We start from the raw sequence: 17,170 nt of genomic DNA on the forward strand, positions 1-17,170 counted from the left end.
CACTCTATAACAAGAGTATTTTCACACTTCTCTGTTTTACTCTGATGTTTGTTTGATTGACAGGGGAGCTTACCTGGCCCTCTGTGTTCACCTGTTGCTCCTGTCCATTCACATTCTCAGCCAGAGCTGGTTTTCCCTGAGAATCCGGCTATAAAAAAAAGTATGATAGACATATATGCCGATATTCAATAATTCAATACATCACGATAATGAACATGCACAATATTGATATAGTTGGCACTTTAAAATACAGTAAAAATTAATTCATTTATTTTCCTTTGGCTTAGTTCCTTATTTATCAGGGGTCGCCTCAGCAGAATAAACCACCAACCATTCCAGCATATGTTTTACACAGTGGATGCCCTTCCAACCGCAACCCAGTACAGGGAAACACTCTTACATTCACACACACACTCATACACTACAGCCAATTTAGCTTACCCAATTCACCTATAGCGCATGTCTTTGGACTGTGGGGGAAACCAGAGCACCCGGAGGAAACCGACACCAACATGGGGCGAACATGCAAACCCCACTCAGAATTGCCACCGTGCCACCCATATATTTACATGCTAATGTAAAAATTCATTTAACTATTTATAGGCTTTTGTTCATTAACTCCGTGCAGCTCTGTTTTTTAACATCAGTTATTTTAAGTAAAATCAATGTAATAACGACCACCATAAAATAATTTATTAATCTTAGGTGATGATAAAGGGCAGCTACTGTATGATGCAAAATCAACTTTTAGACGCTGTTTGGACAGAGAAGTGTGTTTGTCCACAGTGATTTAAACCCAGCGGGACTCTTTTTTAATTTTCTGACGTTAAAATTGGATCCAAATTATTAAACAAAATTTCCTATAATACTTTTTTCCTCTAGAGAAAGTCTTACTTCCTCTAGTTTGGCTGGAATAAAAGCGGTTTAACGTTTTTAAATCAAATTTTCAGGCAAAAATGTGAAATTATTATCTTTTTGCCTATAAACCACTGCTGTTAAATGACTTCTCTTATTAACATTACCTTGCCTGGTTAACTTATTTAAGCCAGTTAAGCCTAATACTAGTAACTTGCAAAATAAATAGAAAAATATGATGTAGCCTACTGTCATCATGGCAAAGACTAAATTATTTAGTTAATATAAATTAATTATTGGGTGACACAGTGGCTCTGTGGTTAGCACTTTTGCTTCAAAGCTAAAAGGTCGCTGGTTCGAGTCCCAGCTGGGTCAGTTGACATTTCTGTGTGGAGTTTGCATGTTCTCCCTGTGTTGGTGTGGGTTTCCTCCGGGAGCTCCGGATTCCCCCACAGTCCAAAGACATGCGTTATAGGTGAATTGAAAAACTAAATTGGCCGTACATGTGTATGAATGGGTGTGCATGGATGTTTCCCAGTACTGGGTTGCAGCTGGAAGGGCATGCGCTGTGTAAAACATATTCTAGGTAAGTTAGCGGTTCATTTCTCTGTGGCACCCCAGATGAATAAAGGGATTAAGCTGAAGGAAAATAAATAAATAAAATGATTTATTAAAACTATTGTTTTTTTTTAAAAATGGTTGAAAACAACTGTCTTTATGTTAAACAGTACTTGAGAAATATTTAAAAAATGACAAGTAATAATTTTATTATATTTTATTAATATATCCCAAATACGCATCAATATCTATTGATAAGTAAGTATGTCAGAGAATGTAAAAGTCAGTCCCCCTATTGGTTCTGCCAGTATATCCAGTATATGTTTTTCAAAGTGGATGTCCTTCCAACTGCAACCCAGTACTGGAAAACACCTATACACTCATTCACACAAATACACTACGGCCAATTTAGCTTATTCAATTCACCTAAAGCGCATGTCTTTGGACTTGTGGGGGAAACCGGAGCACCCGGAGGAAACCCACGCCAACACGGAGAGAACATGTAAACTTCACACAGAAATACCAACTGACCCAGCCGGGTCTCGAACGAGCAAATTTATAGCTGTGAGGCGACAGTGCTAATAACTGAGCCACCATGTCACCGACATTTATATTATTACAAAATATTCCTATTTTCAATATATGCTGCTGTTTTTAACTTCGTCAAAGACAACTGAAAACAATATAAAAAAATTATAAGAATTTTATTTACTCATCTTGAATAATAGTTTAAACAATCATTTAAAAAATAAGTTTCAAATAATTGTACGTGACAACAGATGAAAAAAGGACAATTTAAACTTCCATTTCATTTCGACATTCACATCCCAATGTTGACGTGTATAATAATGATGCAGAATAATTTTGTAACATTTTGAATTATAATATGGGTGGCACGGTGGCTCAGTGGTTAGCACTGTTGCCTCTGGGCCAGTTAGCATTTCTATGTGGAGTTTGCATGTTCTCCCCGTGTTGGTGTGGGTTTCCACCGGGTGCTCCGGTTTCCCCCACAGTCTAAAGACATGCACTTTAGGTTAATTGAATAAACTAGGCTGGCTGTAGTGTATGAGTGTAATTGCTAGAGTGTATAGGTGTTTCCCAGAACTGGGTTGCAGCTGGAAGGGAATCCACTGCATAAAACATGCCAGAATAGTTGGTGGTTTATTCTGCCATGGCGACCTCTGAAATGGAGACTAAGCTGAAGGAAAGTGAATGAATAATTGAATAAATTAATAAATTAATAAATGAATAATAATATCATTTCACACTACTACTATTATAACTCTATTTTTGCTAAAAATAAATGCAGCCTTCTTTACAATAAATGACTTGAATTTTTTTTTTAAATTACCTAAATCAACTTTTAAACTTTCGTTTAGTTTTAGGATATTCTTATCTCATAAAAAAAAATCTCAAGCTGTGAGATTTCAGATTTGCCATGATATCAAAACGTGCTATTAAAACTGAACAAACGCTTGATGTAAAACACACATCTGAGAACTCAATTAAATGTGTTTAGGTATGAAAGAGTGATAAAAGCCTTTTTCTGGAAATGTGCTGAAGGTGTGTGTGTGTGTCTGTGTGTGTTTGTGTCTGTTGTGTGAGCGGCTGTTATTTGTCCAGCGGGCAGCTGTGGTGTCAGATGCACAGTCGGCGGAGCGCTCTGCTGCGTCAGATGAGCAGAGGAGATGATGATTCACCACGCCGCGCCAAAACCCACAATCTGCTGCTATTACAGCTAATTGGTTTGGGAAGCGTTTCTCGGTTACAGATCCAGATTTAATTAGGAGGGGGTGATATCAAAAACGAGGCCCAGTGCCGTACGGAAAGGGGAAGAGATGGCATCTGCTCCAAAAAGATCTTATCCCATAAACTTGATGACAGCTTGTTTGTGCACAAACGTATGCTTTGTGTGTGTGTGTGTGTGTGTGTGTGTGTGTGTACTGGTTTGGGTGGTTTTCGGGGACACAAATTTGAATAATGATAGTGATATGACCTAGGTATTACAACGTAAGGTGGTTTATGAGAACATGACTTGTGTCCTCGCAATTAAAAATGCTTAAAAATCATATTTAACTGGGTCCTTTGACATTCAAAATTTGTTTTCTGTTGGAGAATGTGTGTGTGTGTATTGGTTTTGGTGGATTACGAGGACACAAATTTGAATAATGACAAAGATATGACCTAGGTAATACAACTTAAGGTGGTTTATGAGGACATGACCTGTGTCCTTGTAAATCAAAACTCTTAAAAATCATATTTAACAGGGTCTTTTGAAATACAAAATTTGTTTCCTGTGAGGGTTGGGGTTAGGGCAGGGGTCGGCAACCCAAAATGTTGAAAGAGCCATATTGGACCAAAAAAAAACAAAAACAAATATGTCTGGAGCCGCAAAAAATTAAAAGCCTTATATAAGCCTTATAATGATGGCAACACATGCTGTATGTATTTATATTAGCTATATTAGCCTACTATAAAAATGACTTCATTGGCTACAAATACATACTGAGCCTTCATGATTAAATGTTCATTTCCCTGCAGTGCATCCTGTAGGGAGTGACGCGCCACGTGACTACTCTGTTGTACGATGCCGTCTCAAGTTTAACTTAATTACAGTATATTAATGAATTATGTTTAATGTTCAAGTTTAACTTCATTACAATATTAATTAATTGTTTAATGATCAAGTTTAACTTCATTATAATGTTAATGCATTATGTTTAATTATCAAGTTTAACTTCATTACAATATTAATGAATTATGTTTAATGATCAAGTTTAACTTCATTACAATATTATTGCATTATGTTTTGCTTTGATGAAATTAAAGAAATGCAATAAAGAAATCAGATTTTTTAAAATGTTTTTTTATTTTATTTTGAGGATTCCAAAAAACAACATTAAAATTAACGTTCACAACGTGCCCCTTATCTGGGCAACAGTGCAATAAAACGCAGTCTGCCATTTCCATTTCAAGATCAGCTCGAGTCATTCCTGGGAATGTGCTCAACAAGGAAGGGTCAATCTCCAAGGGTGTGTGTCAAGGAAAGACAGTCTCGTTTTTTCCTTTCGCAACTCGCAAAATCTGCTCTCAAATGCAGTTTGCATATCAACGATCGCACCTTGTAAATAATCACCGTTGAGTGAGTGATCGGGATGGGCTTCTTTGAATTCTCTCAGGGAGGGAAAATGAGAAAGCGTGCCCCGCTGTACATCTTTGGCAAAGACAGCTTGCGCTCCATGGCGCATCACACAGCCGCCGGTTTGTTTACAACAGCTACCTGCCTGGCATCCCGCCCTGCTGATAGAAACGTGTGTCGCAGGCTATGACGCAAATCTTCGTTGACAGAAATGTTGAAATTAAATATTCTACACACTTTTACAGCATTGAAAAACATTAAGATTGTTTGTCCTCCTATAGAAACCATATTAAAACAAAAAATATATTTACCTCCCTCATCGTTTTCCATTTTCAAACATTTTTTGAAAAAGTTCCAGGGAGCCACTAGGGCAGCGCTAAAGAGCCGCATGCGGCTCTAGAGCCGCGGGTTGCCGACCCCTGGGTTAGGGGTAGCGTAAAGTCTTATAATAAGTGCCTATGGAGTAATAAAGTCCTCATAAACCACCAATACCAACAAATGTGTTTGTGTGAGAGAGATTTTTAAAACAGCCATGCTTTTCAAATCTGATTAAAAAAAAGCATTGTCTTTTGACAACAGTCTTTCAAGTTTATCTAAGAGTATTTTGATGAGAATGCGAACGGCTGAAAATGGGGCAGAATATGATGCAATAATCTCTACTGTTTTTTTCATAATTGTTTGATTATTGATTGATTCATTAATTATTTGTTTAATAACACTGTATTACTGACAAGCAAAATATAACTTATTGCTTAGAAAAACATGTACTTTGAAACCTGCTCAAAACCCAGTTGTGTTTGTTTTTGGTACCTTTTTGAAAATATCATTGTTTCCTCTTTGGTTCTCCATGTTTTTAGTCTGAAATGCCTTTATAGAGCTGACGGAGGAATTGGCACGAGCGCGGCCCGGTGGTGGTGCTGCTCTGATGTACTCCTTCAGAACACTGTGTGTCCTCTGAGTCTGCAACAACACATAGGAAAAGATTAGCAGCCAAATAATCTAATGATAATATAACGTACCGCTATATGCATTTTTGGAGAGCACCAAATACGTCTCAGGAGGTACGTTTTTTTTTTCTTCAGTTTTTTTGTCACGACTCCACCAGATGCCGATGTGTATGCCTTTTCACACCTCAAATTTCTCTTGCGAGTGCCATACACGTCTGCTGTACTTGCGTAAGTCCACCAGAGGCTGCTTTCGACTTACTGACTGACTGACTGTTTGACTGAGGGTGGGCCCCTCAGTAAAATAGTGTATTCAAAAGCACAGATTGACCTGTCCACCCACTTCCCTAAACCTATCCGACAGTTTTAAAAAGCAATCCAGAAAAAGAAAAGCCCTTGTTTGATTCTCACCACGTTTTTAGATTTTACCACATTTTCACCATGTTATTTACTTGTTTATTTTACTTTTGGGCTTATGTTTTTGTCTACTACCTATTTTCTGGAACCGTTCTTCGCCATACTTGAACCCCTTCGTCAAGGTCAACTCCTCTCTGCATCTCAAGTCCGCCGATGTACATGGCAAGCTAACTAGTACAACTGATAACAGTGGGAAAGCCGCCCATACAGAGGTATCATACTGCCCCGTAGCATTCATTTTAAAGACAAAATGCAGTTATATGTAGCTCTGGCTACATAATTTGTGATCTCCAGAATTATTTATAGGGCTACGTTTTCAGGATGAGCCTATGATGGGATTTCTGCAGCAGTCCCATAGGATGTAATTAAGACTACAACTCCCATGATTTCACACTTAGTCACGACATCATCAAACTACGCCTTTGTTTGTTGTAAATACACACAGTCTAGCAGCAAAACTTACATTCTGCCCCTTTAAGTCATTGGTTTCATCATTTGTGATCTTGATTTGATGCATGGTTCATTTTTATGTGGTTTTGAATCCTGTTTGCTCACCTTATTTAGCAGATCAGCCTCACAAAATGGGTAGATTCTGTACACTCCGTGTATACGCCGCACTCCAGGGTACAACAATGGCACCAGATCCATGTACACCACTCCATGAAATGAGATCTGTATCTCTTCCTCCCCCTATAGCACACAAACAACAGTGTTTATATATATATATATACATATATATATATATATATATATATATATATATATATATATATATATATATATATATATATATATATAAATGCATTATCACTGATGGATTCATGGTTATGCAGAAAAATGGCGTCCTCCTAAGCTGCACCCAGCTCTGCAACTGGCTTTGACTTTTTGGTGATCATCTACTCTTCACTGTTGATGACCCCTGACCTACTGTACTCTCTGTGCTATCTGAATTTCACAATCCAAATGTCTGGTTTTGAATTTTAGAATTTTAAAAATTATTGACACACATAAATATGTAGGGGACGTTATCGACAACATGTTGACATTCCAACCTAACACCCAGGCTGTCTATAAAAAGTTCAACAAAGACTGAGGAAACTTAAATCATTTGGGGTTTGTACCTCTATGATGACAGTTTTATAAACAATTTATTAAATCCGTTTTATCTTTTTGCATTGTAGCTTGGTACGGTAATCTGAGTGTGTATGGAACAAAATCAATGCCTAAAGTCTTGAATTAAAAAGCTTGTTGAATATCACAAACTGAAAAAAATAATACACCGTATTAACAAGTTCTTGCATTTTAATGACTTGAATTCCAGGGTTTGTATTTTTAGGTCCTGAAATTTAACATATCTGTTTATTTAAGCTGTGAATATTTCAACGAAAAATATTTCAAACACGTTTTCATACTTAAAAATTCAATAATTCATATTCAATATTCAGATTTCACTTAAAAAATATTCAATACCCTTTAAAAATACGATGTATAATATTCAAAAGGTCATTTTCAGTTCATTTTATTTCAGTTCTAATATTCGCTTCCATAAATTCAGTGGATCAAATTCGACTGATAAAATTCAACATTACATCCGGGAACTGCAGGAGAAGCAATAGATTGCAGAGTGAAGATCGCCAGCTGCTCTAGCTTTCACCAGCAGGTGGAGATGGAGTAATGTAAGATTTTTTAACCCAGTAAACAGGCGAGAAAAGGCTAATAAAGGCAAAAAAAGTAGCATATAATTTTAATATCAATGCCTTGGACATTATAAATAATAAAAAGTATGAGTAAAATGAGTAAATGAGGTTTTAGTCATCTATATTTGCCCTTATGTAACGGAAGCCAGCTGGTGATCGCGTAAAGCTCACTCCTCGGATCCAGGGACAGACGTTGTTCTGCAATCTTATCGGAGCTTGTCTCCCATGCTGGCTCGTTACCTGCTCGGACCGGTGCGGTTACTTGCACATAAACCGTCTTTTGATGAATATGATGTTAAACATTGTCTATCTTTATTGACTCTTTCTTCCATAGACGCGAAGTATTATATTGACAGCTAAAGAATATAAACGTAAGAGAAACAGGAGAGGAAATATTATAATAATAATAATAATACAAAATAGATAAACATTGACAGGGCTAAGAACAATTACGAACAAAGATTTTCAAAACCAGAGAGATTTTATCAGGATGTCACAAAACAGTTTACTTGGAACTGTTAAACAGTGTTCAGGTATGATTTAAGGTTGGTTATGGATGGGGCGTCTAATTTAAAATAATTTAATATAATGTGCGAATGCATTAAAGGAGCGTCTTCAGTTATTATTTAAACGCAGCTATGTCAGGATTGGGATAGGTTATAATTTCATTATTTAAATTATGATTGTTAATATTATTATTTTATGACATGTATTTGGGCTATGTGCTTAAATAAGTCATCCGTGATTCTAAATTAATATTTCTATTTATCCTTTTTAGCTATCACTTTGCTATCGTCTTTCTCTTCTTTTTTTTTCGAATTTTTGGGGTTCTGCCACGGTTAAACGTTTGCAAAATGTCTTTAGTTTGTCCAGATTATCTTTTCCTCTAAAATAGAGACGAAGCAGAAGGAAAATGAATGAATTGATGAATGAATGAAATGATTGACGTTTTTATGCATGTGCGGTGCGACTTGCTCACGACAAAGTTGAACGAGTGGCCGCAAGCTCCGGTGGCCAGTCAGAGTCAGCGCCCCACAGCAAACTGATTAAGAGATGCTGGATGGCTGCCAATATATGATAGGAATTCTTCCAAAGTTTCAGATGATATCTGGGCTTGTGCATAATAATGTAAAATGAAAGTGAAAGTCATGACATTTGGCCAAGCACAAGAATAGCCTACAAGAGTGTTTCGATTATTATATTTATCATGACATATGTCATGCTTGGGCTTATATGAATAACACCTCGCTGTTTACCATTTCCGAAAGTGGAGCTGATGTCTGCGAGAAATTGCTTGTATAATTGTAAAAAGAGTGATGAATATTAATGGATTTCTTATATCTGTCATTTCTGATAATATAATTGATTAGTGTGAGCTTATGAGTTTCCAACACAGCAAAAATGCATCCAGAATCCTAAACCAATAACTTTGTCAAGCAAAAATTATGATTTTATAGGCTACTGATTTTTTTTTTTAAATAAGAAAAAAGAAACTATTAGCTACCCTAGCAATTGTTTATTTAAATATGATCATCTCAAAATATAAAATAAAAACATAATGGTTTGACTTTGTGAAATCATAAAACACACTTGCAGAAAAGAGTTAATAGAATAAATGAGCAAATACATTCTTTCCAGTAGATGGCGATTAATGCTCAGTAATAACCCATGAGGATGAACATTGAGCTGCTTTGCAGGAACCCCTCAACCACGCATGTCAAACCACGCATTATAAACATAATCTTATGAAACTAGCTGAAGTGACAACTACATTAAATTTAAACCAGTTTAAATAAGTTTATATGTTTAATAACTGCAAAAAAGATCAACATTGCTAATCATAAAATACAAACGGTCGCTGCAAAGTTATTAATAACGGTTTTCTCATTTAATAAAAACAAATTAAAGTCAGTTATAACTGCCTATTATCAAACCACAGGCGACTCATTTTATTACTTATCATTGGCTGCGACATTGACACTTTTGCGTTAATACCTTTTTCTCGCCTATAGGCTACATAACAATAAAACAATAATCTGGACAAACTAAGACATTTTGCAAACGTTTAACCATGGCAGAACCCCAAAAAATTAGAAAAAAGAAGAGAAAGACAGGCAGAGTGATAAAAAGGATAAATAGAAATATTAATTTAGAATTACAGATGACTTATTTAAGCGCAATAGGCCAAATAAATGTCATACCTAATAATATTAACAATCATAATAATAATTTAAATGATGAAAATGTATAACCTATCCCAATCCTGACATAGCTGCGTTTAAACAGCGCAAACATTACTCCTTATAGTTATGCCATATTAGACGGTTCTGTATGAATAACTGAAGACACTCCTTTAATGCATTCGCATGTTAAATTATTTTAAATTAGACGCCCCATCCATAACCAACCTTAAATCATACCTGAACACTGTTTAACAGTTCCAAGTAAACTGTTTTGTGACATCCTGATAAAATCTCTCTGGTTTTGAAAATCTTTGTTCGTAATTGTTCTTAGCCCTGTCAATGTTTATCTATTTTGTATTATTATTATTATAATATTTCCTCTCCTGTTTCTCTTACGTTTATATTCTTTAGCTGTCAATATAATACTTCGCGTCTATGGAAGAAAGAGTCAATAAAGATAGACAATGTTTAACATCATATTCATCAAAAGACGGTTTATGTGCAAGTAACCGCACCGGTCCGAGCAGGTAACGAGCCAGCATGGGAGACAAGCTCCGATAAGATTGCAGAACAACGTCTGTCCCTGGATCCGAGGAGTGAGCTTTACGCGATCACCAGCTGGCTTCCGTTACATAAGGGCAAATATAGATGACTAAAACCTCATTTACTCATTTTACTCATACTTTTTATTATTTATAATGTCCAAGGCATTGATATTAAAATTATATGCTACTTTTTGTGCCTTTATTAGCCTTTTTCTCGCCTGTTTACTGGGTTAAAAAATCTTACATTACTCCATCTCCACCTGCTGGTGAAAGCTAGAGCAGCTGGCGATCTTCACTCTGCAATCTATTGCTTCTCCTGCAGTTCCCGGATGTAATGTTGAATTTTATCAGTCGAATTTGATCCACTGAATTTATGGAAGCGAATATTAGAACTGAAATAAAATGAACTGAAAATGACCTTTTGAATATTATACATCGTATTTTTAAAATGTATTGAATATTTTTTAAGTGAAATCTGAATATTGAATATGAATTATTGAATTTTTAAGTATGAAAACGTGTTTGAAATATTTTTCGTTGAAATATTCACAGCTTAAATAAACAGATATGTTAAATTTCATGACCTAAAAATACAAACCCTGGAATTCAAGTCATTAAAATGCAAGAACTTGTTAATACGGTGTATTATTTTTTTCAGTTTGTGATATTCAACAAGCTTTTTAATTCAAGACTTTAGGCATTGATTTTGTTCCATAAGTGTGTCAAATAAGAACAGGTTGAGTAGCCTTGTGAAGGTGGCAGCAAGATCTTCAGTTTTAACCAAACTAGTCCAATGGTAATTTACCGTAATTATTTTTTAAGGGGAGATCAGGGTATCTTATGCACCCCGGATCACTCATTGAACTCTTTTCGTTTCAGCCGCTGCCATCCAGACGTCGTTTTAGAGTTCCTATTTGCAGGACACAGGAATTCTTTTATAATGGTGGCCATTTGGTCATTAAATGAGTCCAGGGGGAGGGAGATGCATCTAAAAAATGATGTATTGTATGTTGTGCGGTAATATTTTGGTAATGTGTACATGGAACTTTGCCTGTCTTATGGCACCTTGCTGCAATTTTAGTTTCCCTAAACGGGATAATAAAGTCTTTTCTTCATCTTGAGAACTTGAAGCTATATTTTTTACAAACTGGATATCTGCAGTCTAGGAACTCAGAGCAAGAGAAATCTGGGGCCTCATCATAATTCAGATGTATGAAACACTGCATACGCCGAATCACACGCATATTCTCTTTGTACATCCGAATGACCACGAAACTGAGCTCAACATGCACGAGCGCAAAACCCCTCCCTGCCTCCTGAATATGCTATGAATATGCTAATGACTCAACTTTGGCAAAACCAAACAAAAAAGCAATGGTAAAAGCAAACAAGAAGAGAAACTCTGAACAGAATGTTCGGAGGTAGACCGGAGATAAATGGTGTTATTTGCAAGTTTGTCCTCCGGAATTAATAACAAAAGAAAAAATTAGAGTGGGAGAGTTTAGCTGATGCGGTTAACACAGTTGGGTCTGAACATCGCACTGAGTGGATTAAAAAAGAAATAGTGCGATGTATAGGTGTAAAAGTTTGTAGTGTCTATAGCTGCGTGAGTGGCGTAGCTCGTAAAATGCATGGCAGCATGTTGACACGTTCGAGCATGAACTCGATTCGAATCCAGCGTCTGATGAACTCATTCTTCTTTTTCCCCCCGCTACATATCAGATTTTGCCTACTCTTCATCACGAGGACGACAAGTAGAAATCATTAATAAGTCTGTGCATCAAATTTTATTTGCACATTTATTGAAAGGAAATGTTTCTGATTCACGTATGCAAATTCATCTTCAGATGGCGCCTTTGTAGCAATGTGACCGCAGTCGATCGCTCTGATTACATTGGGCAAACTGGCCGCTGCAAATTGTGCTTTAATGTTTGGCTGGTCAACTGCATGGTATGGAAACCTTATATACCTGCTAGACACTTTGTAGTGCGCAATTTAACACTAACACTAATTTAACTGCCTCTAGGAGTCGCCAGTGGAAATAAAACAGACACACAAAAGAAATGCAAGTACGCCAGTGTTATGATTTATGTTTTTTTTTTTCTGTTTTTTTTTCACCCTCCTCTCCGTTTGCTCAACCCTAGGTTTCTTATTGATTTATTATTCTGTCCATCATCATTATGACGCTCTCCGGTTCCACCAATCCCAGGACGAGCCGCAAGTATTTAAAGCCCTGTCAGTCCAGTGTGTGGTGTGCGCCCTGCCTCGGCGTACCCTTTGTGCTCCACGCAATTTGTTTGTGCAAATGCTTCGTCTATTTTGTGATCTCTCAGTTACTGTGATAATTCGAGTTGCTTGTTGAACTTTGTTGGCTTTAAGTAACATATGATGATGGTTGTGTGATACTAAACTAAAATTTAACGGACTTATCCGGTTTGTTTTGTTTTAGTTTAGATTGATGTTTTGTTAGATTAGTTTGAGTGTTTTGCCACCCGTGTATTTTTGAGTTTTGTAGTTTGATTAGTTTAGTTCGTGTGTCGTACACATTGAAGATCTCGGTTTTTATTTGTGTTTCTTTTTGACGCCTAGTTTAGACATTAGATTTAAGGATTGTTTTGTTTTGTTAATTTCTTTGATTTGGCTTACACTTGTTGTTCTTGTTTAAAGATAATAATTATAAATGTTTGTTTGTTTGTTTTTTCTCCCCCATTTATTATTGTTACATGTTTCAATTCAATTATTGAGTAAAAGCTTTAAATGAGAGTAACTGAACCTTGCCTCATTATTGATCTGCGCACACATTACACCTGTCTCACTTAAATGTTACAGCATCCCACTTTAACATCATAAAACACGTAACAGCCAGGCATGATGTTGGCGTGGACCAGCACACATTCCCACGTTCATTTCATCGTTAGTAAATCCAAACATGAGCATGAAACCTGGTGTACGCAAAGTTTTTGTGCGTATGCAGGGTTGATACATGAGGCCCCTAAAGTTTGAAAGCACGGCTATAAAAATCTGCTATAAACAAGGCTATAAAAATTTAAGGTTCTCTTAAATTTCGGATGATCAATATTTGAGTTAAGAAAGTCAAATTCAAAATCATTTTAATGGCATATAATATTCAGTTTTATTAAATTACGATTGTCAATAATTCAAATGAACACAATTCAATTAAATGATGTTATATTTTAAGCTTTAAGCTGTATCTTTTGTGTTTAATAGTAGAAAGAAACTCATGAAACCACATAGGGTGATCAAACTTTCATTTTTGGGTGAACTGCCCCTTTAAGACAGGTTAAAGTCGACCATAGATATATACACTAGATGTCGCCTGGCCTATTGTTGTCTATTGGACGGAATGCGTCAATAGCGCCGCCATCTTGCTACAGGGTAGCGCTCCTTTGAAATGAATGCGGGACCAAGGTACAGTAGAGGACCATGCAAAGCCAGAGATATACACATATATCTGTGATCGGGAGTTTTCCTGGATGTTAGTATGTAATTTTTTTTTCTAATTACGAAAATTATAATTTTACATCACTTTTCTACATTGATGGATCAGTGACCGCACGGGCATTCCTGACAAAAAGCTTGTGTTTGTGTGTACAGAAATGTACTATTCACCCTCCCTGTTAAATTTAATCTAATCCGTGTCCTGAAACACAGCTCCTCTTCTGCTTTCACTTCTCATACTGACGGAGAGAGCGATTCGTTTGTGAATTAATCCCCCCAACGACTCTTTCACTAACGTTGGGCGACAATAATACAAGTTTCTGGCAGCGCAGCATCTCGTTGTCATATTTCTTTTGCATTGTTTGCTGATTTTATTCAACAAAACTAGCATAAGCCGAGTGTTTAGTGCGAGTTGGAGCTGCTTTGCCTTATGGTGAATGCAGTAAGTGACTGTTATCATCAATAACGTTACCTGATTAGCACAAAAGTTCAGAACATTCAAAAACAGAAAAAAACATAATATTACCTATAAAATGTTCTGCCTTTGTGCTTTGTTTTCTTTGTTTGCTCGTTACTACACCCGTAGACAGCGCTAAAGTCCCGCATCTTCACGTAATAACACTGTCTTGACTAGTGCGGTTGAATGATATTTGTCCTAGGAGCACTGTACCAATGTGGCGGCGCTATTGACGCATGCTCAGGGTCCCTATGCAATATCTAATTTATATATCTATGAAAGTCGACAACATTTCTCACCATCTTGTCCTTGCTTTGCTTTGCACCTTTGACTGGTACCGTCTGAGTGACTTTCATGATCTCAACAGGCCAAAATCTGCATTGGGCAATCCTGCGGGACAGGCTAAGCAAAGGAAAACCGCAGTCTTAATTGAGGAACATGAATATAACGATTCGAGTATTGACAATATAATGTCGAGCGCATTGATTAAAAGAGGTATTTTCTCACCTGGCCACACCTCCTGCATCAATAAAGCAACGGCGGGCTGTATCCCAGCTCACCCTTTTCTGATTACACTCGGCATCTGCTCTGAAATCCTTGTCCTGAGACACACACAGATCAATATAGTGAGGTTATTCCTTTCACATCCATCAAATGTAGTGGTCATTAAAGGCTCAGTTCACCTCTATGTCAGTAAGGTCTCCGTGATCCATGTCTGTGGGTTCTGCATCAATATAAAGGCCCTGGATAACCTCGGCCCCAGGAGCAAGAAGAGGCCCCAAAGGCCATTTCTTGGGTCTTGGCAGTGGCTCCTTCTCACCACCCGTTTTTAAGACACCATTGGAGAATGATAAGATTTGTTCTTTCTGTTAACAACGATAAGGGATGTCAGACTTTTTATACTAGGCAGTATTCAGCTTTAAATCATGCTGTATTGTATATGTAAAATAATAAACATTTTAAACATGCACTACCAATCTAAGATCTGGATTTGCTTAGATTTTTTAATGTGTTAGAAAATTCTCTTATGCCTACTAATGCTGGGTTCACACCTAATGCAATGTTTTTTTGTTTTGCATACTGCAAAATTTCAAGTTTTATTCTTTTAAACTTGTATGGGAGACGTGATTGTGGCAAATTGCATGCATTTGTTGTAAATACATTGTGTATTTTGCAGAATTTGTAATGAAATCTCAAGAATTGTGTTGTTTCTGCTCATTTCTAATAGGTCGTCTGTAATATTTTTGAGTGTATTAATAAATTACTTGAAGTGCACTACACTTGTCTCTTACAGTGGCTGAGACGGGCATCTGCAGGGCAGCTACATAGCTGGATGGAGGAGTGGAGGCAGGATTCCAGACCTCAGGAACAGAATACGCCGCCTCTACCGTGACCATCAGCACATTCGAGTCCGAGCGCTGGGCATCAGAGAGCAACGGCTCTGAAACGCTCACAGTTACATCAAGTGTGGTCTTTACCTGGAAACAAACAAAATGTATTGGCCTGGGGTGTATTCACGAAAGCAGGTTACCGTATGCGTGTATACATAGGGTAATTTAATAAGAATACAACAACTTTGAAAATCTGTATTCAATCAAAGAAACACGATTGAACCTTGTTAATCAATGTGATTAACAAGTGGTTTTTTTTTTCAGCAGTAGAAAACGTGTTTATAGATGTTCAATATGACCCCTCCACACACTCAAGTGACATCAACCCGAAAGTTATGGTATTATATATATATATATATATATATATATATATATATATATATATATATATATATATATATATATATATATATATATATATATATATATATATATACACCAGTTCTGTCTGGTTCTCAAATCTGATTGGCTGATAGCTTTGCGATATTCTGTAATATCAGAACTCCTACAGCCTCTTTACCCTTTGTGTATTACTCCGCCCACATACAGCCAGCAAAAAGCAGACACTACAGATCTAAAGTTTAAAAGATGCTTACTCATCTGTTTAACTGTCAGCTTATGATTTGAATCCGGAAGATAGTAGTACCTCATACAAAAGGGTTTTTGAGACTCTCCATGTTTGATTTTGTTTTTATATACACAATTATGCCGTCAAACTGTTGTATAAACGCAATATCACACGAGTAGCAGTGCGATATTGTTGTATATCGGCACTGGTGGGAGGCGTGCATTGGCATAACGTGGTGCGTTATACTGCTCATATATATGTATTTACACACACACACACACACACACACACAGACACACACACACATAATTATTATCACCCCAAGGTTTTCTCAACGCATTTCTAAACATAATAGTTTTAATAACTAATTTAATTATTTTATCTTTGCCATGATGACAGCACATATTATTTCACTAGATATTTTTCAAGTTAATACTATTGAGCTTAAAGTGACATTTAAAGGCTTAACTAGGTTAATTAGGCAAGTTAGAGTAATTAGGCAAGTCTTTTTTTAATGATGGTTTGTTCTGTAAACAATAAAAAAAAAATCTTGCTTACGAGGGCTGATAATATTGACCTTAAACTAGTTTAATAAAAAATGAACTGCTTTTGTTCTAGCCGATATAAAACAAATAAGTATTTCTTCAGAAGAAAGAATATTATAAGAAAAACTGTAAGAAAATTCTCAAAATTATAATTTGGGAAATATTTGAAAAAATAAAATCGTAAAAGGGCTAATAATTTTGACCTCAACTGTATAGGTTTTTGTAAGTTCTCAATAAATTTTTTTTAATAAAATATTGTTTATTTGTACTGTTATTTAGTTTATTTGTATCGTGTGTGTGTGTGTGTGTGTGTGTGTGTGTGTGTGTATAAACATATACATACATACATACATACATACCTGTACACATGCATATCATTTGTATCTAACAAACATTATAATTATTGTTCATA

At 36.3% G+C, this 17,170-nt stretch overlaps 1 protein-coding gene across 4 annotated transcripts in view; it reads right to left on the bottom strand.

Annotated features, from left to right (window-relative positions):
• cfap70 (cilia and flagella associated protein 70) overlaps nucleotides 1-17,170 on the bottom strand; it is a 68,421-nt gene that overhangs the window by 45,248 nt on the left and 6,003 nt on the right. For 3 of the 4 annotated variants that reach the window (XM_009299211.5, XM_073944158.1, XM_009299210.5), the window contains exons 5-11: nucleotides 15,547-15,732; nucleotides 14,938-15,120; nucleotides 14,762-14,856; nucleotides 14,554-14,656; nucleotides 6,469-6,603; nucleotides 5,363-5,512; nucleotides 74-148 (exon numbers count right to left, since the gene is read on the bottom strand). In XM_009299211.5, coding sequence (XP_009297486.2) covers nucleotides 74-148; nucleotides 5,363-5,512; nucleotides 6,469-6,603; nucleotides 14,554-14,656; nucleotides 14,762-14,856; nucleotides 14,938-15,120; nucleotides 15,547-15,732 — 927 coding nt within the window. Of the gene's footprint in view, nucleotides 1-73; nucleotides 149-5,362; nucleotides 5,513-6,468; nucleotides 6,604-14,553; nucleotides 14,657-14,761; nucleotides 14,857-14,937; nucleotides 15,121-15,546; nucleotides 15,733-17,170 lie in introns of those variants that run through there. The other variant, XM_073944159.1, reaches the window with a different exon arrangement.

This window comes from Danio rerio, chromosome 3 (assembly GCF_049306965.1).
Source record: "Danio rerio strain Tuebingen ecotype United States chromosome 3, GRCz12tu, whole genome shotgun sequence".
Classification (NCBI taxonomy): Eukaryota; Metazoa; Chordata; class Actinopteri; order Cypriniformes; family Danionidae; genus Danio; species Danio rerio.